This window comes from Motacilla alba, chromosome 2 (assembly GCF_015832195.1).
Source record: "Motacilla alba alba isolate MOTALB_02 chromosome 2, Motacilla_alba_V1.0_pri, whole genome shotgun sequence".
Lineage (NCBI taxonomy): Eukaryota > Metazoa > Chordata > Aves > Passeriformes > Motacillidae > Motacilla > Motacilla alba.
Window position 1 is genome coordinate 4,050,103 of NC_052017.1, and position 27,955 is coordinate 4,078,057.

At 44.0% G+C, this 27,955-nt stretch overlaps 1 protein-coding gene and 1 long non-coding RNA gene across 6 annotated transcripts in view; one reads left to right on the forward strand and one right to left on the reverse strand.

The window, feature by feature from the left end:
- Positions 1 to 13,467: 13,467 nt before the first annotated feature.
- Positions 13,468 to 18,647, reverse strand: LOC119698273. Its single transcript, XR_005256100.1, has 4 exons — positions 18,324 to 18,647; positions 15,326 to 15,431; positions 14,863 to 15,034; positions 13,468 to 14,211 (listed from the first exon to the last, which is right to left on the reverse strand). It is a non-coding gene; the product is annotated as an uncharacterized LOC119698273 (long non-coding RNA).
- Positions 18,648 to 18,851: 204 nt separating this feature from the next.
- Positions 18,852 to 27,955, forward strand: part of CTDSPL (CTD small phosphatase like) — an 81,441-nt gene continuing 72,337 nt past the window's right edge. For 2 of the 5 annotated variants that reach the window (XM_038129999.1, XM_038130003.1), the window contains exon 1: positions 18,857 to 19,254. In XM_038129999.1, coding sequence (XP_037985927.1) covers positions 19,179 to 19,254 — 76 coding nt within the window. In that variant the 5' untranslated portion in view covers positions 18,857 to 19,178. Of the gene's footprint in view, positions 19,255 to 27,955 lie in introns of all 5 variants that reach the window. The other 3 variants (XM_038130002.1, XM_038130001.1, XM_038130000.1) reach the window with 3 other exon arrangements.

Consider the following 27,955-nt stretch of genomic DNA (forward strand, 5'->3'; position numbering starts at 1 on the left):
GGGAATGACTCAGCAGCTCACAGCCCGCTCTGCTTCTCCCTTTAACCGGATTTTTTGCTCCAGTGGAGCTGTTCCCAGCCTGGCTGGAGCTCACATGCCCGATCTTGAAGCGAGCGAGAGCGCAATTACGCAGCAGGTGCACAGGCAGCGCAGCACCATGAGCTGGCAAATCCTGCCACGGGGAGAAGAGCATCAGGTAACAACAAACTGTCACATGTCACCTTCACCTGCCCCACCGCAGCAGGAGGAAGGGACAGTGAGCTGGGAATGCTGGGGATCTTTGGGACAAGTTGGATGAGTCCTATTTGTGTTGCTGAATGCCAGCAGTGACTGGTTGTCCTGAGCTCACGGAACATGTAGCAGAAATTTAAGATGAGACACAAGATAAGTGACCAATGGAATGACAGATTGAAGGTAGGGCTTGAGAAGTAGCACATAGACCAGGTTTGTCAACTGCTTCCCCTTGTGGGAAGGGGTCTAGACATCTGTTTTAGAATCAGAGAATGATTTGGGCTAGAAGGGATCTTAAAGACCATCTAATTCCAACATCCCTGCCATGTGCAGGGACAGCTTCCATTAAGCCAGATTGCTCAAAGCCCCGTCCAACCTGGCCTAAAACACTTCCTGGGATGGGGAATTCACAACTTCTCCATGCCAGTACCTCACCACCCTCACAGTGAAGAATTTCTTCCTAACATCTTACTTAAATCTCTCCTGTTCCAATTTAAAACAGGTATGGGCCAACACACAACGTGACAGCCCTAGGTGGTCCATGATAGCGACTTCAGTAGGAATCTTGCCTGGACTCCTGCCTAGTTTTGCTCCACTCCATATCACTGGCCTCCCATAACCATGACTCATGAAGTCCCACAGGTCACTGGCCCACATCCCACCACACCACACAGCTCAATTTAAAGCCCTTCAGGACCTGGCTCTGAAGACACCACAAGTACCCCCAACACACCTGCTGCTGAAATTCTCCCTGAATTTCAGCCATCATTTATGTACACTAATTAGTACTGGTTGGAGCCCTTGAGAAAAGCATGGATAAATACTAAGAAACTACTTAATGCCCCAAAGCCTGAAACATCTCAGGTTTAGCTAGTTTATGCTGTATCATAGTATCCAACTTGCAGCACAGGGCACAAAAATAGCTTCCAATGATATTATCACTTTGTTCTAATGGGCTAAATTCAGCCCTGAGGGGCTGTAAAAATTAACAGGGTTTGGCCCAACATGTAGTTAATGAGGATGGTCTATTTCAAACCCATAAGGTACCACATTCTGCCACTACAGATTGGCTGGGAATAACTCACCTCTTTAGAGACACTGTATTCACTTGCAGCCCTGGCTATGTTTGCTCTAAATAGAGGCAGCAAAAATAGACATCAAAAACAAAAACATTTCTTTCAGCCTCCAAATGCCTCTGGCTCTGATTTTGATCTCGCATGCAGTAGAAGCTCAAGTGAGTGGAGAGGTTTATTTCTCATTTGTGTCAGTAAAAATGAAATGGGCCCACTATGTTTAACACTGCTTTAGGATGCAGAACATTTAAGACAGTATCTAACAACTGAGAAATTGTTCATCTTGGTTCAACAAGGCTAACCTGTACTTCTTCCAATCTCTTCCTATGCATAATCTTTTGGCATCTTTTGATTTCTGTACCCACTTAGTTTCCAGCTTCCCCTGCCCATACAGTCAGATTCTCCTTGGCCAGAAGTCTCTTCTCAGGAGCTTCAGAACCAACTCATCCAGCATCAGATTTCTAGTTCTGCACAACCCTCTCTTCATCTCTACAGAGCTTGTTCATCTAGCCAGACAGCTAGACGTGTTTAGCTGTTAGAAAAGGTGTATAAGCATGTTTTCTTGGAGTCTGCCCTGCTGTCTGCCTTCCCTCCTTTTGCATCTCAGTCTTAGCCCCAGCTTGAAGTTGACCTTTAAGCCTTTGCTGCTGTTTGTTTGTTTTGAAACAGGGCACAACCACAGAGGCTCAAAATTCACCCTCAATTCCTGTATCCCAACTCCCCATCATGCCTTGTATTTTCCACAAACACTCTTAAAAAAAGCAGAATGCTCCAGAAAGTACTAAATTTCAAATCAAGTGGTGTCAGGTCTTTCAAAAAGTTTTGTCATTTTTAATGTGGATGATTTGTGTAAAAAATCTCTCACCTTCCCTCTCCCTCTTACATCTTATCCCAGCTGTTCTTAGCTGGAGAGGAAGCTGAGGAAGGATCTCCCCTGAATGTCTGTTTTGGCTTCTTGGAATGGATTAAATTTGACCAGGGGACATTTTATGGTCCAACTGCCACAGTCCAGCTGTGTCAGAGTCCTCCAGCCTCCAGAAAAGGGTGGCTGCATCCAGACTGCCTATGGGGAAATATCCCTCAACCATGTGAACTTCCAAACACCGGCTGGAGACTGTTTGGGACAGGTCTAGGTGGTCTGGGCCAAAAATTGTGCCAGGGATAATTCTAACAATAGAAAGCAAATTCTAGGGATCAAAACTATTTCACTATTGTAGATGTATACTTTAAAATCTTCCCATCAGTATATAATGGAAAACCATGCTAGATCTCTTTTCCTGGATTACTTACTTTTATCTTAAGTGTTTTCTCCTTTTCCCAGAAAGAAAGAGAAGTGTTTACTGCCAATGCAGGCTGTACTGAAGAGGAGCACATCCACCTCTTTCCTTTGGGATAAGCTTCTGATTTCATTCTTGTTGCTCATAAACTGAACTCCCCAAACTTGCTGACTTTCAGCAAGACAGATGAGGGTGGGACTTGAGACTGTGAGTGTGGGCTCACAGAGACTACAGCCTTGGAGATGAGGGCTTTCCAAGCAGGAGAAAGAGCTCAGTGCCCACCTCCCTCCCAACTCAAAGGTTCTTCCCTGATACAGACAGCACCTCCCAACACCACTCCACGTTCCAGCAAAGATGAATGGGCTGATAACCAGTTTATTATATTTGATCTTTTACCACATCCAAACACAGTCCATAAATTACTTGGATCACAGAAAATAAAGAGCTGATTTGAGATTCTCTTCTGCTTAGTCATTTGTTAACTTCTGATAAAACTGAGCTTTGTCTTCTTATCTCTCTTTGCCAAACAAAGAGGCCAAGGCCAGCAAGTGAACCTCATCTTTCACACTACCCTCCTGATTCAATCAGTCACATATTGTAGTTGATCATTAAATTTTTTAGATAACTACTTGCCCTCTATTCTAGGATGTGAGAAACGTTTGGTGCACTAGCCAGCTAATAGGAAGGAGAAGGAAATGCAAAGCTCCACTGATATCACATCTTTGTTATCAATTTATTTGGTGTAAAACTGGCAGTAATTTCACAATTTATTTGGTCCCTAACCAGATGGAATAGCTTATCTGTCTGGAATGAAAAGAGTCTTTATCCTCAATATACATCCATCATACCTCATTCCCCAGGGATCATTCTAATACAAGTTTCTCAGCAAACAAATGTCACCATCTTATCTTTTATCATTATAAAAAAACCTAGTCTTTCTTCAGGGAGTTGTGACACCACTTACTACATCTCACAGCCCTGTGAATATCCAAACTTTCTCTCAAATAGAAGCATCATCAGGTCCATTCTTCTGGCTAATGCATCTGTTCACATCTTTCAGGCCTCTCATTTGAAGGATATTGAGACTTTCTTGGGAACAAGATGACATCTCTAGCCTACACTCTTTGAAGCCACATTCCTAATTTGTCACCACATCTAAGGGAAAATGAAAACCTTGAAAATTTTGAAAATCAACTTTAGAAACTTCACCATCAATTCTGAAAATCTCAGTGTTGGGCTGATGCCCTAATGGTGTAAAGACCTAACTTCATTTGGTGGCAGTTGATAAAATTTTGCTCTCATTTTGAACAGCATATTTTTGCAGCAGATTTAATTATTCCCTGCAAACGGTTCCTTTGGCTAAGGATAGATTTGCATGTGTGTAACAGATCATGACCTTTCTCCCACCCACCCCAAAGCTCTGGCACCACGTGTGTTTATGGCAGTGGCATCGTGCACACATCACCCTGCAAGACGGGAAGGCAACTCTGGAGAGTTGTTGCCAGCAGCAAAGAAGTGGTTGGTTAAAAGGGTGGTTAATGTTCTGACATACTGAGTGGTTAACAACACATCAAGTGGCTGTGGAGAGAACGCTCATATTTACTCAGAGGTCAATTATTCACTCATAAATTTATTGGTTTAATTTCCTTGTAGTCTATTTCCTCTATTACATATTCATAATCATCTTCTCATAAGTTCTCCTCCTACAGCTACTAATTATTCTCTATGTTCACCACACACCCTTTTGTGCCATATAGATGGGGAATATTAATTTCTGTAGAGCAGAGATTTTTTTCTTAATTAAAGCAACGTTCTTTGGAAATAAATGCAACAACCATCAATTAAATTCAACAAATAAGGAAAAGTCATTACACAAAAATGCCAATCAAGATGCTGAGCTGAAATTCAAATGACATCAATCACACTTCTGTCGTTCCAAAACGCTGATTTAATCGATGCAAAGTCCACAGGGCTTCAGTAAGGGAACCATTCTCACACATTACTTTTTATTTCTCTGGAAGATGCAGTTACAGCTCTGTACCTGGAGCAATCAAACATCATCTCAGCTACTCTGGGAAAAGGTGTGCAGAAGGTCTGCTCTATGCTCTGGGTGTCTGAAATCAACACAGGACACAGACTCTGCATGGTATCGTCACTTCTCCACATGAACAAGAGCAAATAAGTGAAATATTTGAAATTGTTCACTGAAAATAAGGGCTCACATCCTCTAGGGACTCAGAACTATTTACTTCTATGGCAGACAATTAGGTGTCACTCCTTTTTCAATGAGGATCTTCCAACATGCTTGAGGCTTCTAAGGTCTGCAAGGGAGTCTTTCTGCATCAACATTTCTCTGTTGTATTTAACCAAACCAGTAAAGAGGGAAGAACATGATCACCAAGAAACTAGGACTAGATTAAGAAAAGTAGTCTGGTGGGTCTTAAAAAATAGGGGAACAGGGTAAGAAACTTGCCACTCTGTAACTGGTGATCACTGAGTATTTATTTCATACAGCCACGTTACATAGGATGGAGCAGTTTCACACAGTCATTCATGCTGTAGTTACACAGAACAACAAAAAAAACCCCATAATATGCATCTTGCCAATTGTATTTGGCCCTGAGCTAGAAAAACTTCTGCAACAGAGGAGCCTCTTGGTCCAGAGGCTGGATTGTGTCCTGGAGCTATCCCATAGATCTGTTTTCCAGAGTGGCGGCCAGACGCACACAACTCCCATTAAAGAAATTGATTGCTCTGTGAGCTTAATACTTCAATATCCCGGGATCCATAGATTACAGCACGACGCGCTGTGTCGTGATATATGGCAAATTGCACTGGAGTCAGCTGGCACTGGCTAAGCAAAGACCAAAGAGAAGATGGATATCAGAGTCCAGGAAGAGGCACGAGGGATATGTTAGAAGCCAGTAGCCAGCTGTGCAGAGTTTAACCTGTCTACAATATTTCTGTGAGGGCTGCACGCCGAAAATCCCATCCCATTATCTCCAGAGAGGGAAGAGGGATCATGAAGAGAGAAGGGTGAATTATTAAAGGATAGGCCGAGTATGACTGAGAGCTTATTAAAAAGGGAGGAGGATGGGTAAGTGGAGAAACAGCTTGCTTGGCTGGTTCTATTAAAATCTAAGGCCAGATCCTCTGTGTAAATTAGCATAGCCCCATTGACTCGGGTCGACTGGTTGACTTCTCTGGCTTTATGGCAGTTTACCAGCTGACATTTTAGCCATTAAGTTGAAGCATTGCATGTTTTCCTGGGAGCTAGGTCTTTGTTCTGTCCCCCACTCTTTTTTTTTTTTTTTTTCTGCCAGAACTGACAAAATTCTTCAGCTGAAACATCTGAGGAACGACATCTCATCAAAGATGGACGTTTCCATGGAAATATGTTTCGGATGAAAATTTTTGAGTCTTTCACAGATAAAATATAAATAACTGGTTGGACAAGTTTTCAATAAATCAAAATAGAAACTTTGCTGGAGAAACTGAAATGTTGTTTGGGTTGCATTTTTCCTCTGTTTTCTTAAATAAAGAACATACAATGCCTGAAGAAAAGAAATGGCCAAAATGAAAATTTGCTGAAAAACTTCCAAGAGGAGAGGAAACCCTGTATTGGTTATTCCCCCACAGATGCCTACATTTATACCCCTGAGGGCAGAAAGAGGTGATGAAGAGCTGATGGCAGTGAATGCAAGGAGGAGGAGGGAGAGGGAGAGATAAGCACTCCTGGTTTTTCTCTGGATTAGAGCCTTTTCTTTTTTCTCCCTCTTCTCCCTGCTCCTTCTCTTCCCACTCCTTGCAGCTAGTGCATCAAAATGTGATCTGGTGGAAAAAAAAAAACAAACCCAGAGCAAGCTCTGCCTTCCCTGAACCAGACATTGCTGATAGAGAGATCCCCTGACATGGATCCAGAGGGTTTTTTCTTTCTCATTTTGAACCCTGATTCACCCACACAAAGGGACAACATTTAATCATATGGGGAAATACATTCCAGGGGTGAAACTGCTGGGGCTGTTTCCCAAAATATGATCCTCAGGAAGAACTGGTTATGGAAGATTATGCCCTGAAAACTATTTCAAAAATGAATATGTAAAATAAAATAAAGAGCTCTGTTCAAACACATAGAGGAGTCTGACCACAATGGAAGTTGGTAACTACAACCTGAGGGTCTCATGGGGACTTTCATCCCAAGAATATTAGAAGAGTAGGAATGCATTGAGGATCCTGAACATATTATTACACCTCCACATGTGCTGGTAGTCCCATACCCTAAAACAGCACTGGGGAACCACTCCTGGGGGCCTTAACCTGATAAGTTTAGTGACAGCCAAGGCTGTGATTTGCAATGCTAAGAGATTATCAGAGATACGAGACTCAGTTAAATATTTCCATGGCTTTGCCTTACATCAGCTGCCCAGAAAGATCTCCATTAATGAAATCATAGAGTTATGGAACCATAGAATGGTTTGGGTGGGAAGGGATCTTAAAGATCATCTCATTCCAATCTCCTGCCTTGGGTAGGGACACTTTCCACAAGACCAGTCCAACCTGGACTCAAATGCTTCCTGTGATGGGAATCCACAGCTTCTCTGGGGTATCTGTGCCAAGGCCTCACCATCCTCACAGGGACGAATTTCTTCCTAATATTTTATCTAAACTTGCTCTCCTTGAGTTTAAAATCACTTCCCCTTGCCCCATCACTATCTGCCCATATAAATAATATTCCAGCTTAATCAATCCCTGGTTCTGGAAATGAAGTACCAGCTTCCTTGACACAGCTCAGAATACCAAAAAAATTAAGATGCCTCCTACGACTGGGGAAGAGAGTTTGAGCTACCAGCTGCTTTGAACATTTGTAGAGGAATACTTGGGGATTGGGTTGCAAATACACTGCTATATTCCACTTTCCAGCAGCCTGAAGTGTGTTTGGCAATATACAAGAGAGAGCTGCTGTTAATGTGAAACACCAACCAGAACAGGGCCTAATCCTACACATGGGTGAATATGGCCATGCCATTTTACTGCTGTGCATGAGGTCCCATAAAGAATATGTCGCTCGACTTACTTTCCCCACATAAAGAATAAAAGATATGTTTAAGTCAGTGCTTAGCTTTAGGCAGCGCTTAGCTGCTGACCAGCACGGAAATCCCATCTGGAAAAGACATGCAGATTCATCATCACTGCCAAAGTGGTTTTCTACAGCAAGTGCTAATGCAAAATGAGACAAGAACCACTTACTTTGGTGCAGGCAAACTTCAGCTTTTTCTGTGAGCCTGTTGGGTGAGGTCAACCACATTAAAAAAAAAAAAAAAAAGTTTGCTAAACTATAAATACAATTAAATCCAAAGAGGGTAAGAGGGTGCATATTCAGAGTGTTTGAGGGGGTGCCAGATTCTGGCTCTGAATAGTTTTGATTAACAAACCTAGGTCTGAATTGCTGGAGAACTGTTCATTTCGTTAAGCCATTATTCATGGCCTGTGACTGGTCATAAGTAATGTTCTGCATCCTGATGAGAGGATTGAAGCTTACGCTGGCATGATGAATGCCTGACAGCAGATAATGAATAGTGTACTTCCCTCACAATTCACAAGTGCTCCGGGGTTTCTGAATTGTAAACTACCAGGCCAACTCACTGAACAAGTACATTGAAATAACATTCCCAAAAGCAGCAGGATTTCAGCTCTTTCTCTATGGGGCAGAGTTTAATTTCCTAAAATCAAAGCAGTACTGGTCAAGCAGGTGTCCTAAGAGCTGCTTGTTGGTTTTGTCTCAGGCCCAGGCACCCTGCAAATAAAACCCAAGCCCTGAGCCACAAATCCCTCCTCAGGGAGAGAGCTCGAGGTCCCCACCAGGTCAAAACCCAACTCTCCCAAAAAGTACCACCCCTCCATGACTCTACCAGACCCACTTGTAGCTGGAACTGTTTAAATACTTGCAAACCACACAGTCACATAAAGAGCAGCCAACGGAAGCCCAAGTAATTAATTTATCAGTATATTGGCCAGCGGACTGTCTTAATTATTTAACTATTCTGGTAAAAGCTAATGCATAAAGAACCTAAACAGTGTGTGGATCTTGCACAGGGCCTTCAGCCAAGGGGAAAATTCAGGCTGTTCAAAGCCTCCCCTGCATGCAAATGGGTTGGAGAATGTTCCTGCTGCGTGGAGCTGTGGGATGGCTGGCCAGGGGCAAAGCCTTGCAAGGGATGCTTGGACCAACACACTGCCATGCTGTTTTCCAGCTTTATCAGTCTCTAAATCCAGTTTGACTTGTCCCCAAATATATCCCCAACTGAACATAACACAAGTATGCAAGGAAAATATTTCATTTGCTGACCCAAGGGGAAGTGAAATGTAGGACAGCTGTCCTGTGAAGCCTGGAGAGAATCACCTGTGAACATCAAAATGCAGTTACTGCAGCTGAACACTTGACAGACATCCATGGGTAGAACACTTTACCCACAGCAGACAAGGAAAAAATTGTTTGGCTTGAGATATTTGTACTTCACAGGCTGATCTCTCAACCACGCTGAAGAAGCAATTAATTGAATTAACAGGGCATATCAGTCTCTGGAGCACTCAGCACTCTGTGGCTGTGACAGGCCTGCCCACACATCTTCATCAGAGAGTGCTGCACCTCTTTGCTTCCACTCCAGCCACGTCTTTGCTGTGCATCACAGCCCTGGCACTCATTAAGTAGGTGGCTTGGGACAGGCTTTAGGTTGGGAATGGCTTCTGTGAGAATCCCAGTTCAGCGGGATCCTGCTGGCATGGCAAATCCAAAAATAAACAAGTGGAGGCTTCCCACTGACCCACTGACCCAGCATGGGTTACGTTTTCACACTTGGCACCTTCCTAACAAACGATTGCTCTGGGGCTGCATGAGGCCATCGTGCACGCTCCGTGAGCCCTTTGTGTCTGCTCACAGCGCCGAGCTCCCGCATCCCGCTGATCCACACCGGGCTTCTCTTCCTCATGGCTGGGGGACAGCACCAGGAATTATGGACACTGCCTGTCTTCCAGGAGGGGTGCACACCTTATCACACCACAGCCCTTCCTGTGCCTTTACCAGGTTGGTTTTCAAGCTCTTCAGGGGTAGCTTGAGCCTCAGACAGGAGAGGGAGCAGACTGGTTAGTCCCAACCCTGCCAGAAATTCCCAGTGTAATTGCAGTCCAATTACTCTTTCTATGCTTCAGTTTTCCACAGGAAATTATATTTCCTTTGACACTTAAAACTGTAGATCTTTATGCTATGGGTCACTTCCTACTACTTTTTGTGCAGAACCAAGCACAATGAGACTAGTTTTGACAGGATTACTGAACTATCTTGATCTCACAATCAAATATTTTTATTAAGCTCAATTTCATCCTGGTCGTCCTACATAAGTGCTTCTTCCTGAGGCTTAGACACTTCTGTTATTTGTAGATATTTATCAGGGAACATTTTTCATGGCCTTTTTACTGGAACACAGATTTTACAGTAAAAAGTGGAGGATATTGCTCCAAACTATTGGTGGGTGGCCAATGCCTCTGGCTTGGGGAATCTCCAGAAACCAGTCAAGCAGCAGCACCCGTGTTGCTTTACATATTCAGGAAAGCAAAGTTATATGGAGCCCTTGGTGCCTTCAGAACTGGATTCCTTTCTTCTACACAGGCAGCAAAAGAAACAATTGGAGAAGACAAAAATACTATTTCCAAGGACATCCACAGAACTCCTTTAAATCATGTCTGCTTTTCCAATATCTAAAGTGCCTTTTCCCAACAAAGGTCACCAGGTTCCTCTGCAGCTCTCCAGTAACTGGGTGCTGAAGACCACTCTACATTTGAAGTTCTGAGGGGAAAGATACTAGGATTGAAATGTCAAGATTCCTTAGGAGTTTTTATTCAAGGATTTCCTATTTCCTCCTCTTTCAGTAGTCCATTTTCCTTTCCTCTGCCTTACCATTTCCTCCATCTACACTTTCCCCTCATAGCTCGTGTACAGAATTCACAGACGCCTTTCATAAATCTGTCCTCTTTCCTTCACTCAAACCTCCCCACTTTCACTCTGATTTCTCTACTTCCAGCCACACAGACCACACCACAGCATGAAAAATGCTCTTTCACATTCCTGACACTCTCAGGTTCCACTAGCAGCCACGTGAATGAAATCTCAATTAGACGAATGGTGCGAGTGGAAGCGTCACAGCTCCAAAGGCTTCAAAGAGTGCCTGTGGTTTCCATGCCAGCATTTTTTGTGGTAGTCACTCACGGCTAGTAGGGTCTAGTATCAGCCTTAACCAACCAAGCCACTTCACTTTCCACAGCCAGCCCATAATTTTAAAAGGCCAATGGACTCTCGATGATGGTGCAATGATGTGTTCTCAGATGCTTCTCTAGGCATGAGGCCAAAAACTAAGTTACCATTTATGCAATTTGAAATGAAAGGCACAGAATTAGGCAGTGACTAGAATTTCTCATTGCAATTCTTAATCGTTTTGACTTTATTTTTCCAACAGTCAGCAGGTTTTTCCTGTGAGGAGTCCTTTAAGAAATAAATTAGATGGCTACTTACCATGACTATCAGTTGACTCAGATGACAGGACATTGCACTTACAAGACTTTTCGTGTTCCTCACTCCTCCTTTTCTGTTTCTCAATTAGGCCAGATTCTACTGCCTTTATTCATACTATTGCTTTATTCCATAGCTCACACTAATGATTTCAGCAGCGACTCCTGGAATAAATTACTGCTCCCATGTTCCAAGATGACCTGAAGTCCTTGCCGAGGGCTGTTTCGGGCCCTTGTCATGACTTTCTTATCCCATTTCATCCTCCACAAAGCCAGGACTTTCTCACAGCTCATCAGCTGGTTCCCCTAGAATTGGTACACAAATACCTTCCCATGTTTGCTGTGCCTCATGGGAAACCACAACTGTGTCACTAACGTGGCATGTATCAACCATTGCTCTCATTAACTCAGCAACCCCACCATGGACCTATCAGTAAGAAGGCGTTTGTTGTCCTGTTTTATAAGTGACAATGGTCAATGCCTCACTGAATCAGGTATTATATGAAAATTTCCCACATTTGGGGGACAAAACACACGCTTTTAAAAATGGGTACCAGCAGCTGGAATGAGAATGCTGAACATTTAGAAGCATTTAAAAATATTAACCTCTAAGACTTACCAAAGCATCATGGACCCACCCTATTTCCCTCCAGTGAAAGTCTAGTCAATCCCTTTTAAGTGCTGTGAAATCCTCACTGGAGCTGGTGCACAAGGTACAGCCTAATTATGGAGCCTCCTTTAAATCATTTGGAATCTTTGTAAGCATAAATCATAGAGCAAAATCAATTGTTTCTGAATCATGTCTCAGAAAGAATTACCAAGAGCATGCATGAAGTCAAATCCCCAAAAGATAGGGAATGCCAGAGTTAAGATGATCATGACCTAGTCTGGAAAGGACAAGCTGCTACACTTGATGCTACATAGCCTCAGGGGAATGTGCAGTAACTGGTTACCCCAGTGCCTTATAAAATCCACTCTCAGGCTTTCCACAGTTGCTATTAATAGGAGTTATAAACAGCCACGGAACCATAACATGAGATTAGCTGTTGTTATATCTGTTTCACAGATAAACTCTCTGACAAGCAGTGAAACTGAAATGGAAACCAAGTCTCTACAGCAGTATTGGCAGGAATGCTGCAGCAGGATACTGGAGAACAGAGTGCTCACAATGGGTAACCAGATAAGGGCAAAGCCACCTTTCATCCTGACCCACTCTTGTGCTCAAGTGAAACAGCAGAACCATCAAAAGTGAAGCCCTGCTACTGTTGACATGTTCCAACTCTCATCTCTCACCAACATCAAACATTTGTAGAATCATGGAATGGTTTGGGCTGGAAAAGACCTTTAAAAGTCACCTATTCCAACTCCCCTGCCATAGGCAGGGGCATCTTCCACCAGATCAGGTTGCTCAGAGCCCCATCCAACCTGACCTTGAATGATTCCAGGGATGGGGCAGCCACCACCTCTCTGTAGCATTAATATGGTCTAAGGCTGCAGATAAAATAAGTAGTTGCACTGCTCAAAGTTGCTGTTGCCTCCTAAATTGCTGGGTTTTGGCCCTGTGCTACTGCTTCCGGAGTTTGAAAGATTCAGAGTCATCTCTGATCTGGTCTAGCACAAATTATTTGGGCTAAAGAACTCAGCCTTCAGTCACCTGGGTTTGACTGAGAGAGAGCTTTGTTACTAATGTTTCTGCCAGCTGAATCCTGGCAGCAGCTCCCCTCCAGCTCCAAAAGGTTGAGGAGCACCTTAGGGCAGCAGGAGACAGTTTAAGCTTGACCAGATGAACTAGTAGATGCAATGAGCACATGAATGGGACTTTTCACCAGCCTTTGACAAGGCTGGAAGATGATTTGGTTGCTTGCCAAAAAAAAGAAAAAAAAAAAAAAAAAAAGAGCAGGCTGCCTTGCAAAGGTGCATTTGCAGTTGGTAGAACTGGATATGTCACTTGTAGGTCACCTGGTGATGAGACCTCAGAGCCTTCCAGCTGTGGGTCACCAGCTGAATTCAACCCACAACCAAAATTACAGCCAGGCATTTTAATTATATGTTTGCTTCCCTCTGGGTAGAACACTTTTCAGGCATCGTTTCTCCTGGGGGTGTCTGACATCTGGCACAATCAGGCTTTATTTTAGTTGGATTCCTTAATCAAAGCTTGTGGATTAGGAGTCTACAGAAATTTGGGATTAAACATAAATTGTTAATGTTAGTAAAAAAACCGTTCACCTTGCCTTCAGCATTAATTTAGCCCAAGGTAAGGAACTACTTTTTCTATCATGTGCACAGTAAAAATCCCAGGAGAATAAAAAAGTCACAAGAACTCATAATTTCCAATGTTATTTTTTTCCTTAAAAACCTTTATTAGGGAGAAAGAAGAGAGAGAATTTCTGTTACAGTGTTTGAAAGCCAGTTTCCTGACTCTTTCTCAGATTGACAGTAATACTGATTCCACCCAAACAACTCAGCCTGAAACAGACAACTCATAATGTTAAAGTTCAGGACAGTTACAGTTGACTGCAAAAGGGACTCAGAATGGAAATTGTTGTACAACTGCTACGTTATGACTTGCTGCCAGATCTGGAGATAAAACTAAAAGCAGCCATTTCTTCTGATTGATTTGGTTCTCTCTTATCCTTCTGTGGAATGACAATAGTAACATCTAAATGACAGCGCTGCTTGGAGTTTTCTCATTTTTTTCCACAGGAATAAATGCATTGTATTCAAAGGCACAAAATCCTCAGAATTCATAGCACTCAGTGAAACCAAAAGTGATCAAACAAGCACTAGTTTAATAAATTCTGATATGCACATATATTCCAACAGGGAATATGCTATGTTTTACTTGGGTAAAAGCAGAGTCCCAGCACACTTAAAACTCAACTGTTTTCTCATCAGAATCTCTTCTGTCATAGCAAATAGGTCACTGTGTGGAAATCACAGCCACATTTTGAGTAGATTGAGTTAACTTTATGAATGCATCATAAAATGGGAACTTCATAACTTCCTATTGACACTGTTTTACTGTTGCAATTTACCATTCTAATGGCACTGTTTAGGAAACAATGGCTGAGCTGCAATGAGATAATTAAGGAATAATGTCCATTACTTCAAAGTATACAAAGCAGTAAACAGCTGCCAAAAGTGATTAATAGCTGAGGTGAAGTTAAGACATTTAATCAATCTAATAAACCATTTATTGCAAGAATATAGCCGCTTACACTAAGTATGAGACATTTATCTTATTGATACAAACGGCAGTATTTTCCTTTCTTTAGGATGTAATATCACGAGACCTTGATTGTTCTCCCATTAAAGTCAAGGATAAAACTCCCATTGTGGGTCCAGGGTCAAGACTTCACAGAACTGATACCAATGAAAATAAATGCTTCCTTTTAATGTAGAACAGTTCTGCTAAAAACATCCCCCCTCCCCCCCCCATTATAAAACATCCTGTGGCATTGAGAGAGGGACACATTTTAGTAGCAAGGACAAATGTCAGAAGTCATGATGAAAACCTGGATCTCCTATTAGCTGGTGCTGCAATTCCCTGCTAAGTATTGCTTTGTCTGTACCTCCACCTCTGATCTGTGACAGGGAGATGAAACCATTCCCTCGTTCGATGGGATTATTTAGGATTTAGCTCATGTAGCACACAAAGAAACATAGATAGAAGACACTGTACACACTTCAGAGTGTTCCTAAAGTAAAACCAGAAAGGATACAACGTGGATTGCTCTTGATTCTGTAACATCTATCTCATAAGTGGCACAGGAATGGGAGTGCTGGGGGTGGGAGAGGCTGCTCCCACTGCCAGGGGAAGGGACCTGTTTCCGAGGTTACAGCCGGGGCAAGAACAGCTGCGTTTCCTCAGCTTCCATTCTGCTTCTCGCTGCCCTGCAAGAGGATGGACTTTCTACAGCTCCTTGTGTGCTGCCAGTATCCTGCTTTTTTTGCTTTCCACCTTAGGCTGGAGGGGTGGGGAGTTTCATGGCATCAGCAAAGGGACAAGCATGGGAGAGACAGCCCCTCCTGGCACATCCTCTCACCCTACTTCCCCCTTTTATATCACCACAAACAGCAGTTCCCCCTCTAAATTGAAGCAAAGACCAAATTCCTGACAAAGATGAACACACAGGGAGCTATTGGACTGGAGTTTTAGCACATGAGTTGCAGAAACAATCTTACCAGCATTAAAATCACGCAGACCACATTGGCTTGAGGTGAACAGTGTATTTGTCAAACCTTGCAAAACGTGCTTTTCATCAGACAAGATGTTTCTGTCTCCTCTTCCCTGCATAGAAAAGAGGCATTGGAACGCTTGTTTTCCCACCACACATTACAATTTTCCTTTCCCTGCACAGAAGTGGAAGGTGTTCTTAGTGCTGGCTGACTCCTGAACTTGCTCTGAAGCAATTCTTTTGTCTTAATGGTAGCAGGAAGCTTCTTTGGTTTTTACCCAAATATAAATATTGATACAGAAACTCATACCAGATAATAACAGAGGTATGAATTTATTGTTTCAGCAAAAGTTCCTATGCAAATTAACTCTCAGCTAATTAAAAATGCCTGCAGTGCCTGGGCGGGTAAAAGATCAAGCACTTGCAGGGTTACAACATAACCAGAGCTGTGATAAAGCTGCATAATAGCTCAGGAGCAGCAGCTCCCAGCCTTCACAGGGCTAATTCCACCAGCCAACATGTACCAACTCCTGCTCCTCTGTGCCCAATCCAGCCTGTGAGGGACTGTTTGCAACTGCAAGACTCTTGTCTGGAGAAGCCAAAGCCAAGGAGCAGGTTGGAACTTGCACAGCTGGATGCAATGCAAGCAGTGGCATCACGCTCGCTCCCCGTGCAAGTGTTTGTCATAAGAGTAGGACAGGAAAACCTAAAAGACGAGTCCCAGAAACCTGCAATACAGGTATCTCTGCCTGTACTGCTCTGTAGGGAGTGTTAGTTTTGGAGACAGAAAGCACAGGTAGATTTGGAATGACTTTTTCTACATTGAAAAAAAAAACCGCAGTGATTTGAAGGCTCGCAGCAAAATGCTTAAATCTGTTGACTGCAGGAATGAAACAAGGCCCCCGAGCTGTTAAGTCATTTTCTCCAGAAACTGGATGTGGCACTGCTGCAGAGCAGAAATTCCTCAAGGCTGGGCCCATAGCCTTCTTTCACAGCGAGGAAGAGCTGCAACAAAAACAGCCGCTTAAATTGCTGGAATTAAACAAAATGGTCATTTCTGCAACCCAGCTTGGCAGCTGAAAGGAATCACAGAATCCCAGGATGGCTGGGGCTGGAAGGGTCCTTAAAGATCACCCAGTTCCAACCCCCTGCCATGGGCAGGGATACCTTCCACTATCCCAGGTTACTCCAACCTGGCCTTGGACACTTCCAGGGATGGGGAGTCAATGCCGTGGTTTTGTTACTGTTAGGTAAAACTGTTCATAGATAAATTTATAAATATTTTGTTAATGCAAATTGTCACTGGTTTCCTCTTTAGTGCAAAAAGAAGATAATTGTAACCAATATTACTAAAATTTATGTTGCCTGAGTCTATGCTGGCTACAGAAGGATTTTCCCCATTTATTTAATTGATTATAAAATTATACCTATCTTTAGTGTAGCAAGGTTACAATAGAGGCTTGAATATACATTAGGGTTCTTTTTCTAGGAGGTAAAGGACATTACAATTCTTTAATTATGTAAAATACACCACCATGCTTTTTTAAAGGTTTTCTCTTGGTTTTACCCTACAAAAGAGCCATTATTTGGGGTGGTTTCCTCATGTACTTTCCCCAGTAATGGGCCCAAGGCCCTGGGTAATGGCAGGTGCCGAGGAGGGTGGGAGCAGGACAGGTACACCATAATTTATATCCTCATGCACCAGCAAACAGCAGCTCTGGGAATTCCTGGAGAGCCAGACATGCCTTTTAGGAAAAACACGGAGGGTATTTGCTGTGAGAGAAGCAGCCAAGGCTGCCATCGGTACCTCTGCAGTACAGGAGGGACATGGAGCTCCTGGGGTGGGTCCAGCAGAGGCTATAAGGAAGATTAATGGACTCTTTTATGAGGAAAAGCTGAAGAAAAGCTGTTCAGCCTTGAGAGGATGCACTGAGGGGACCTCACCAATGTCTGTCGGCATCTGCAGGGAGGGCTCGGAGCAGGGACCAGGCCCGGCTCTGTGGGGCCCAGCAACGGCTCCAGAGGAATGGGCTGGAATGATCCCTGGAAGTTCCCCCTGGACATGAGGCAGAACTTCTTCTTGTGCAGTGACCAAGCCCTGAACACATTGTCCGGAGAGGGTGTGGGGTCTCCCTCGCTGGGGATATTCCAGAACCATCCAGACACAATCCTGTGCTGTGGGCTCTGCTGGAGTCCTCTCTGCTGGAGCAGGGACATGGGACCAGGTGACCCACTGTGGCCACTTCCAAATGGTGTGATTCTGTGGTTTTAGCTACACACTCACTTCTGAAAAAGACACCTGACAGTCACCTGTAAAAATACTTCACACCTCTTCTAATCAGATGGTTTATACCTGTTCATGAACCCATTAGCATCCAAGTCCAGAGAACAAAACAGAGGTGAGGAAGGCTCTGGAGCACCAGCAAGGGCTGAGGGAGCTGGGAAGGCACTCAGCCTGGAGAAAAGGAGGCTCAGGGGGGACCTTGTGGCTCTGCACAACTCCTGCCAGGAGGGGACAGCCAGGGGAGTTAGACTCTGCTCCCAGGGAACAGGGACAGGATGAGAGGGAACAGCCTCGCATTGTGCCAGGGGAGCTTTATGTTGGACATTAGGAACAATTCCTTCACAGAAAAGTTGATTAGACATTAGAGATAGTACGTGCCAGCGAGGTGGTGGAACCACCGTCCCGGGAGGCGTTTGAGGAAAGCCCGCACGTTGCACTCAGCGCCTGACAGAGCAGCGCTGACCCCCCAGATCGAACCCGCCGATCTAACAGCCCTTTTCCCACTTAAACAATTCCGACGCCGTGATTTATTTTTTCCCGCGCAGCCCGAGGCGGGAAATGGCGGCCGGGCCGGGCCCGCCCCGCGCCCTCACGGCTCCCCGGCCCCGCCCGCGCTGTAAGCCCGGCCCCGGCCCCACCCCCGCTGTGTTGTGCGCGCTGCCCGCCCCGCTCCGCCCCGCCCCGCCCGGCCCAGCCCGGCCCGCCCCGCCCCGTTGTTTACCGCGCACGGCCGGGCGCTGCCGCTCCCGCTCCCGCCCCTCGCTCCGGACCCGGCGCGGGGCGGGCCGGGCGCGCTCACGGGCTCGGGGCACGGCGGCGGCGGCAGCAGCGGCGGCGGCGGGCGGGTTGTGGCGCAGCGCGGGGAGCGGATCGGCCCCTTTCCCCTCCCTTCCTCCCCTCGCGCCGCGCTTCCCTCCTCGCCCGCGACCCGGGAACGGGGGGAGGAGGAGGAGGAGGAGGAGGAGGAGGTGGAGGGGGCGGCCCGGCGTCGCTCCGCCGAGCGCTGCCTGCGGGAGGAAGGGGGCGCGGGGATGAGATAAGCGCGGGGGCGGGCGGCGGGGGGGGGGTATGTAGGGGCGGCTCAGGTGGATGCGGGGGGCGGCGTGAGGCCGCGGGGGGAGGCGCGGAGCGGAGGGACGGGGGCTTTTCCCCCGCCTCGGGAGGCGGCGGGGGCTCGGGGTGAAGCGCTCGGCGGGCTTCCCGGAAGGGTGAATTGGATTAATTCTCTTTTTTTTTTTTTTTTTTTTTTTTTAAGGGGGGGGGAGGTTTGCGCTCCTTTCCCCCCCCTTCGCCGTGCAGAATTGGCGCCGGCAAGAGGCCGCGGTGGCATCGCGTTTGGCGTCCTTCCCACCCCCTTCCCCTCGGTTTCGCTCCTCGAGGAGTTGCTTGTTGAGGTTTTGGTTGTTTTGGGGTTTTTTTTCCAATAGGTTTTTTTTTTTTTTTCAAATACAAACCTGCGTCTTGATTTTTTTTTTAAACAAACAAACAAACCCACTCCCCCCCCCCACCCCCCCCCCCCCGCACACAAGCCTGCCTCTGAGAGGGAAATAGCCAGGTGGAATCTCACTCTGTTTCCATGGACAACCCGTCCATTATCACCCAGGTGACTAACCCCAAAGAGGAGGAGATCCTGTCCTGCACTCAGGATAAAGGTGAGCTGCTTTCTGTCTTTCTCCGTGATTTTTTTCCCCTCTGTTTAAAAATGCACGTAGTAACAACTCGCATTCTTCAGTGGCCGTATGATCCTCTCTAGGCTGCTGGGAATAGAGGAGGGCTTGTTGGGTTTGGGCTGGTTGTTGGGGTTTTTTTTTTCCGTGGGATGAAATTATTTGCGTGAAGGGTCTCTGAAGCTGCTTGTTGGATACAGCTGAGTACTTGTTGAAAGTGTTTAAATACCTAATTTTATCAGTCATTTAAAAAAAATACTCTTGTTCGCTGAGGTTTGGGGAGGTAACTTTGTAAGGTGGTCACTGTGCAGTTAGTGCCCTGCTTCAGGGAAGGGATACCTGTGTTGGGTGTGTTGGAAGGTTTTGAAATATCCGCTGGAAAGATTTTAAATTCTTTTCCCCTCTCCTTATTTTTTTTAAAATCAGATTTCTTTCATGTGTTCCTCCCAGCCTCCCATTTCAGGATCTGCGCAGCTTTCGCGTTTGTTGGAGGTTACTTGTGCCTCTCAGAAAGAGACACAGGCTACTTGTTAAAGCAGGCTCTGTTTAACTCCTTAGATAAATAGTTGTTGCTTGCGTAAGGCATCACACTTGGACTGGGTTTTAGTCCCAAATGAGATGAATCCAGCCTGGCCGAAGGAGCTGCTTCCCTCAAAAGTCTGGATGTTGACGAGTGCCTTTAACCTTGTTTGCTTTTGGAAGCTTGGAGCGGTCTTGAGGCTGTAAGTGGTTGTGTTCTTGTGTCTGGTGGGTGAGCAGGAGGGTTCAGGTTTTGGGGGTTTGTTCACGGCTTTGGGGAGTTACTTGGATGTCACTCTTATGTTTTGTCACAGGCAGTGCTGGTAAATAGGGGAGAAAGGGCAGAAATTAGAAATAAAGAGTTATGTCTCCATGTTCCTTGGTAGGTACGGTCAGGTCTCTGAGCAGCCGTCTAAAATGGTAGATTGATAGCTCTCCCCCTGAAATTGATGGATTTGGTGCCCAAAAACCTTGCATTTTTGTGTGGCTCATCTTGGATCTAGTGAGGGCTCCTATATTGTTGGAGAAGTTGCTCCCAGTTACTTTTGACTGTAAGGCCATAGGTGAAATCTGTGTCTTCTTGCTTCACTAGTGCTGACTGCAAAAGTATGGAGGTAGATTTAAAAAAAAATCCCAAACCATCAGGTTTGGGGGGTGTTTGAACAAAAAATTATTTATTTTTGGCATAGGGGTGTTTATGTAACTCTCTAATTCCTTTTGCTTGTGAGATGGTACTTCCACCACGAGGCCTGGTTTGGCTCAAGAGATTTTTGATGCTTTCCTCTGTTTTGGCAATGTGGAACATGGGGTATCTGCAGTAAATAAGGTGCTGTGCTCTGCCTACCACGTCTCTTAAGACCTGGTTTGGGGTAGACATGTGTGATACTGTGCTCAGATGTTGTGGTTTTAATGGCCTAGATTATTGTGTGTAATGGAAGGGCTTTGTTAATATCCCTAGCAACTGCTTGAAATTTTAGTGTAAAAAAGCCAGTTGAGACAAGCAGAGGAAGATTTGACAGCTCGGAATAAGAGTAGGCATCCACATCAAACAAGTGGCTTCGGAGTCCTCGGCAGAGCGAGTGAAAATATGCATCTAACTTGCATAACTCTGCAGTAACTTGCATAATGTGCATTGTGTTCTTGCTATTGGTTTGTCTTTGGCAGAAAATCGTGATGGTCTTCCTTGCAGAGAAGGAGCTTTTCAGGCTTCGTGTTAGCAGGGCTGGGCTGGGGGAGAGGGGAAGGAGGGGACCTGGAGTTGGAGATGAGGAAACTCCAGCGTCATCTTCAAGCAGGAGGTGAATTACCATTTTTTTCGGCTTTTGGGGTGTGTTGTTTTTTTTTTTTAACGTGGTTGGATTGACGATGAGCTCTGTGGTAAGACTTTCACATCACTCCAGAGAACTTTTGCGGCAGGAGAACCACGGCTCTGTCCGTCCTGGGCTCTGGAAGGAGAGCGCTGCTTGCTCCAACCTCTTCCACTACAGTTTTTCCCAGTGCTGGAGGTAGGGAGCTTGTGGGAACCCGTGTCTCTGCCTGCCTCCCTGGCATGGCTGCGCATCCTCACCCAAATTTCTGTCAGATTTCAGAGCCTTTAGGTCCAGTGAGCTTCGAGAGAGAGAGAGCCCAGAGTGCAGAGAGGGAGTCCAGATAAAGCTCCTAGCAGGAGGCTGTGCTGAGTCTTTGCTGCTGGTTCAGGGTATTGGTACAAAATGGCTTACAAATGTGTTAAGGCATAATGAATTAACTCTCTGTTTCATGAAATCCAGAATCAGCTGAGGCTGAATTCTGGAGTTTTGTGATAAGGTGAGATACAGCAGCCCTGTGCTGTGTGAGGCAAGGCTGTTCAGTTTAATGAAAAGCTGTTTTTTTCCTCTGAGTTTAGCATTTGGCTGCAGAAGGAAATTCCAGGGTACTAAGTGGCATGTGTTGGCTTTGGGAATCAGGGTTTTCTTAGGGTTGTTGAGACCTTGTGTTGGTGTTTCTTGTGGAAGAAAAACAATTTATTTTCTTGCTGTTCAGCTGGAGAGAGGCAGTTCCAGAGTAACTGAGCAGCTGCTAAATAATGCATGTGTATACCTTCAAGGTTTTGATTTTTTCCCAAGATTTTTTTAAGCTTTTAATCAGATGTGAGACCAGCATTTAGCTTGATTTATTTATTTAAAATGTATTTATGTTTTAAAAGGAATTCGATGTGCAGTATAGGCTTTTGCCAGATTTCTCCTGTGCAAGGGAGCGAGGCTGGCAAGAAGCACAGCTGGTTCTCTGGTCCTGGGGCAGTTGTGTTTTTAGGTGAATACTGTTTTTTATAAATAAAAATGCTCAAGCAATTTTTTTGCTAGTCCAGGTGTATTAAAAAATAGCCTTTGAGATGAGTGATGCTGTGGGAACTTGTTAAGGGGGATCTTCTAAACACTAAGAAGGATTTGTTAACATTTATTTTTTAAGAAATAGCAAAAAATTTTGAAGGTGGAAAAAAACAGGTCTTGGTATGTGAACCATTCCCTAATATGTTGCCACATGGTGGTGCACTGGATTTAGTTGTCTGTCAAGATGAAAGCTGAGCATGGAAGGTTTGCTACAATCATATTTTGCTATTATTAATATTATTATTGTAATGTTCTCAAATGCCTGTGATGTTGGTGCTGCTGGAGGATTTTGGTCCCTGTTTGTGTCGTTAAATTAGTTCTGGGAAATAGGAACTTAAGTTCTCCCAGCTGGAGGTGATACTTAGGTGCCTGGAAATACTTTGGACACTAAATTTACAGAGAATTCAATTCTCTGTTAGTTTTTTAAGTAACAGAAATAGTAGTTCTCTGCAGAAATATTTTATGTTGTGGTCTTCTGGCACTTCTGGAAATTGGGAACATTAACAAACTTGAAGCTAAAATGGAGACCTAAGTATGTGAAAATGAGGTTATTTATTGGGGTAAATGTGAGCAACTAAGAAAAATATAAATAAAAAGTATGAAGAAAAAGTGAAAGTCTGGATGTCTACAAATCAATACAGATAACATCAACCGGTTATTTTATTTTACAATTTTTTATTAATTCGTATTATTCATAGACCTCAAATGTAAAATCTGTATGGTTAAATGTATAGAAAACTGAGCAGTGCTGACAGAGCTGCTCTGAGTGTCATGTTGAGAGTGTGGTCATGGATGGGCAGCAGGCATTCAGTCCAAAGAAATGGATTTCTGGTTTTTTTACCTGCCTGCATTAATTTGATCCTCATAAATGATGCAAATTCTTGGCTGTTTCCAAGTGCCAAGTTCAATAGTAGTAAAAAAACAGTCCAGTGCATCAGGTACCTCCTTCAGGCTGTGGTGTTTTGTTTTCTGTCTTCAGCTACATGTTTCCTGACTTCTCTAAAATTTTCCTGTCAGCTGAGTGTCTATTTTCAGTTATTTAGAGTAACAGAACGTTTTAGTGTCCCTACAGATGTGAACTGTCTTCTGCAATACATTATATGAAAAAGGTTCCCAATGGAACCTGAACCATTGGAGTTTTTTTTTAAATCACAGTGTTAGTGAGTCTCTGGGCATGTTTTCACAAACTTTTTTTACCTTCCTCTCTTTCAAATAGAGTTGGAAAAAAAACAACAACGAGAGCAATACTCATTATAATTTTAAATAAGGAGTTCTGAAGATCTCTACTTAAAAGCCAAAATAAATGTCTTTAATTGTGTCTTCAGTAAAAAAAAAATCATTTTGAATATAGCTGAAAATATTTTGAATGTACTTTTTTGCCATTACATCACCAGGATTCAGAGTACTCAAACACTTGAACATATGTTAATGATCCTGAGACATTGTCTCAACAGATTTTTATAATATTGACTTCAGAATTTTAACGCTAAAGTAGCATTTGAAGGGGAGAGGGAAAAAAAAAAAAAAAGAAGTGGAAACCACTCCAGCAGTCCACTGGAATGTGAATTGCTTGCAGAGGGTAAAATTTTAAATCATTAACTAATGACATAGTTGTTATATGAAACCAAAGTAGCCATACAGTAGGTTTTATGTTCCAGGGAGACTGTAGTAACCTGTAGTAACCCAAGATTTGATTTAGGGTCACAGTTAACAGGCAGAAGTGCAGATGGGAATGATAATTTGCCTGAATATCAAATATATTCAGTCAGTCTGTAACCTGCAGTGTGATCATTTCCTCTCAGTGCCTTTTGTCACCTGAAATTCATACTGCTTTCACTGTGGTGATTTAACTGAAGTGTTCAGAAGTTTAACATGCCTTTAAAAAAAAAAGAAAGAAAGAAAACCCAACAAAGTTGACCTACATTTTGTTAATTCAGTATTCAGAAATGCAAATAGCATTTTCTGACATAATCAGTAAAATGCAGTGTGATCGATGCCACGCTTCAGCTCTCAGAGTTTAAGCTGAACATTCCAAATAAGCCTCTGGATAACGGCTCCGTTTGTCTTTCTTTAAAGGGATAAAAACTGAAATGCTGAGAAGGCAAAAGGCCAAGAGAAATGAAACTCCCTGACTTGGGCATTGTTGTGAAGGACTTTCCTGTTGCCCTCATAGATAGGTTTGACTGTGGGAAGCTTGTTTTCCCATCGTGAAATGCTTAATTTATGAGATTGACAGTCCTGTAAAAGTCACCATTCTGACATGAAAATGGTTGCAAATTAGATTTGTCCCTCAATTTTTATGTATATGTCAAATCTTAGCTCTTCCCTCTGCAAACAAGTGCACTTTTGATACCTTTTGAATTTTGAGTTGTTGGCAATGACCACCATGGTTGGGGCTCAGTATTACATTTTCAATTAAAAATCCAGTTTTGGGCAATCCTGGCCATGGACATGGTAACTTAGGGGTTCAATTTGTCCATTTCTCATGCCCAGCCAACAGAGAATTAGACAGTTTGAAGTTTTTCTGTCAACAAGAGCTAACATTTTCTTTAAAACAACAACAAAACAAAAAAGTAGGAAAAGCAAAGACAGGTCTAATTATCTACATTCTTGCTTAGGTTTTGCCCGCTGTGTGAATCAGTAAGGGAAAATGTGGCTCATCCCTCTTTCTCCTCCCTGCCTGGGGGATATATCTTGCTGGGAGGGCAGAGGAATGTGGATGTGTGTAGGACCAGGAAGGAGCAGAGAGCTGCAGAGTGCTCCAGCCTGTTTAGGGGATGGAGCAGGGGATGAAATCCTGCCTCTGGAGGCTGTGGAGCCCAGGCAGAGGCTGGTGGCGGGACAGGGAATAGTTTTGGTGTTTGGGATGGGCTCCCAGCCTGCCCTGACCACTCCTGGGCAGTGGGGGCTCCCCTGATAGAGTCTGAGGGTCTCTGCCCACATGTTTGAGTGGTTTTATGTGTCCTCTTATCCCAGCTCAGAATTATTTCCAGAAAGGGATGGAATCTTCCAAGCTGAAACAAGAGAAGGGCTGATCCAACTACAATGGGCCAAGCCTGTTTAGATGTTTATAAAGATCACATCTGGATTGCTGGTGAGGATTGTAAACCATCCCATGCCTTTCAGCAGTGGAAACCTGGCTGGAAAAATCTCCCAGAAACATTCAGCAACATCTCCTCGGTCTCCGTGAGTTGGTTCTAGTGGATGTTCCTGATCTAAGCTCTATTTCCAGTGCTCAGCTCAAACATCTCACTGGGTTTAGATGATGTGCTGAACTCCCAGAGCTGCAGGCAGGCACAGAGGAAAGAAGCCTTTTGTGCTTTAATGTCATCACAGACAATTTCTAGAGTCTCACACTGGAAATGTTAATCTTCTGTAAATTCTGCTTTTGCTGGAGTTGGAGGGGAGCTTGCTTTATTTTTACTTGCAGAGGTTGAGGCATGAAATGGACATGGATGGGATGAATATGGAAAGCATAAGTAGCATCTAAATAGATATGACTGAAAATATGTTCCACGTGCTCTGCTGTGGTATAATTTTGGCCTTTTTTTGTATTTCTGGAATGTTTGCTGTAAGACAATAAAAAAACTAAGAGTCTTGTACAGTTCAGTCCTTTCAGTGCCAGCTGCTACTGTGTAACACAGATACAAGCAGTAAAAATATCAACTTTAACCAAATGAGCAGAGAAAGTCCTGTTCTAAAGCTTGTAAGCTTTATTCAGCCTGTTATCAAAATGATCACTTGCAAAGTGCCACTTATTGTTTTCTTTGTACAAGATAATAAAGTATGATTTGTAAAAAGAAGAACCCAATTATTAGAAGTGATTGGCTGCACTAGAAATGAGAATTCTATTATCTAGAAAATTTATGGCGAGTTAAAGCTGAATAAATACATGATAGACTTGGATTCTAAGGGTGTCGGGGGTTGAAATGAGGTTTTTTCTTTATTTATGTTTTCAAGAAACTGTTAGTCTCTTCTGAATATTTATTAATATATTTCAAGTCTGACAGATGGGAAAATAAGACTGTGCAGGACCTATTTTGTACAGAGGAGCAGCCCCAAATAATGGATGCCTGATCTGTTAAAATCCAATGCGTTTGTAACTTTTAAAATGTTTCTAAGATATCAGAACGGGTTCCTAGGAGGCAAATATTTCGTGAACCTCAGCCTGCAGTTACAGTTTGCATATTGATGATATTGTTTAAAGTCAAGTCCTCTCTGCTCAGTAACTGGCCAGTTGTTTGCTGCCACTGTTGCAAACCTTATTTTCCTGGTAGGAAGAGAAGTATTGATTTTTATTCGCTGCCATGCTCTCCCCACCCCCGCAGCTCTCTGCTTCCTGACTTGTCCTCCAGGATTCCCAGTGGAATTGGCAGTAAAACGAATCTTGCTGTTTCCTGGCCTGCTGTAATCAGCAGTAAAATTTGAAACTTTCTTGTTTATTTGATGATTTGCAAAGCTTGGCTGTTCCCTTGGTGTGTGGGACTCCTCCCCTGGCCTCCGGGAGCCAGAGGGAGGGATGTGCTTCCAGCTCTTGACGATGAATTCCTGCCTTTGGGAACACTTAGGGGTAGATAAATCAGTTTCCATCCTCGTAATCACCGTAAAGAAATTGTGCCACAGAGGTGCCATTACAGTGGACACGTGTAGAAAAATTCAGGTGTGTTTTTTTTTTTTTTTGAAGCAATGTTAGTAAAGTGTTTTTTTTAAAGACACAAATTTTATACAAAGTCATTCTGAGCATGCATTTAACAATTGGCAGACACTGCTGCTTTATTTCTGTCCACAAAAGCTGTCTTGTATTTTCATGCCTGAATATTTACATACTTGCATTCGTTACCCATGAGTGCACGTCCATGTGGTTACCAGGGATCTGATTACAGGAAAGCTTTCACAGGATCACAGAATGCTTTGGGTTGGAAGGAACCTTCAAACCCATCTAGTGCCACCCCCTGCCATGAGCAAGGACACCTTCCACTGTCCCAGGGTGCTCCAAGCCCCATCCAGCCTGGCCTTGGGCACTTCCAGGGATCCAGGGGCAGCCACAGTTTCTCTGGGCACCCTGTGCCAGCACCTCCCCACCCTCCCAGGGAAGAATTTCTTCCTAATATCCCACCTAACCCTGCCCTCTGGCAGTTCTAAGCCATTCTCCTTTATCCTGTCATTCTTGTCCCTTGTCCCAAGTCCCTCTCCAGCTCTCTTGGAGCCACTGGAAGGGGCTCTAAGGTCTTCCAGAGCCTTCTCACCTCCAACCCTCTGTTTGTCTCCATGCCAGAGGTTCTCCAGCTCTCAGGGCTTTTTTGGGGGCCTCCTGGTGTTTCTGCAGCAGGTCCACATCAGTGAAGCTCAGAATGGTGGATGTGGATTTTGAGGTTGGTTTGCAGTGTGAGGTTGGCCAGGTTTTCCCTAGTGATAGTCAGACAGAGACATTCTGCAGAGGAGAGGTCAATAGTGACACATTCCTAGAAAATATTTAATCATTTATATACTTGCTTCAGCCAAGCACAAAGAAAGGTCTAACATTTACCATCTGGAGAGAAGAGTACAATTGTAAAGTATCTCATTAGACCTTCACAAAACTCTTAAAAATTTTTACAAATGGGTTTATGGGACTTCTTTCAACTAAAATTGGTTAAAGATACACATTAACAATTTGATGAATGCAGTGAGTGAAGCATTTCAGGGAAAACACTTCAAGTATGTATTTCACAGGGATTTTTGGAATTAATCTTTGACCTTTTGGGTTTTTTTTTAAATTGTCTCCCTCGCCTTGTTTTGCTTTCTTGCCTTTTTATCTT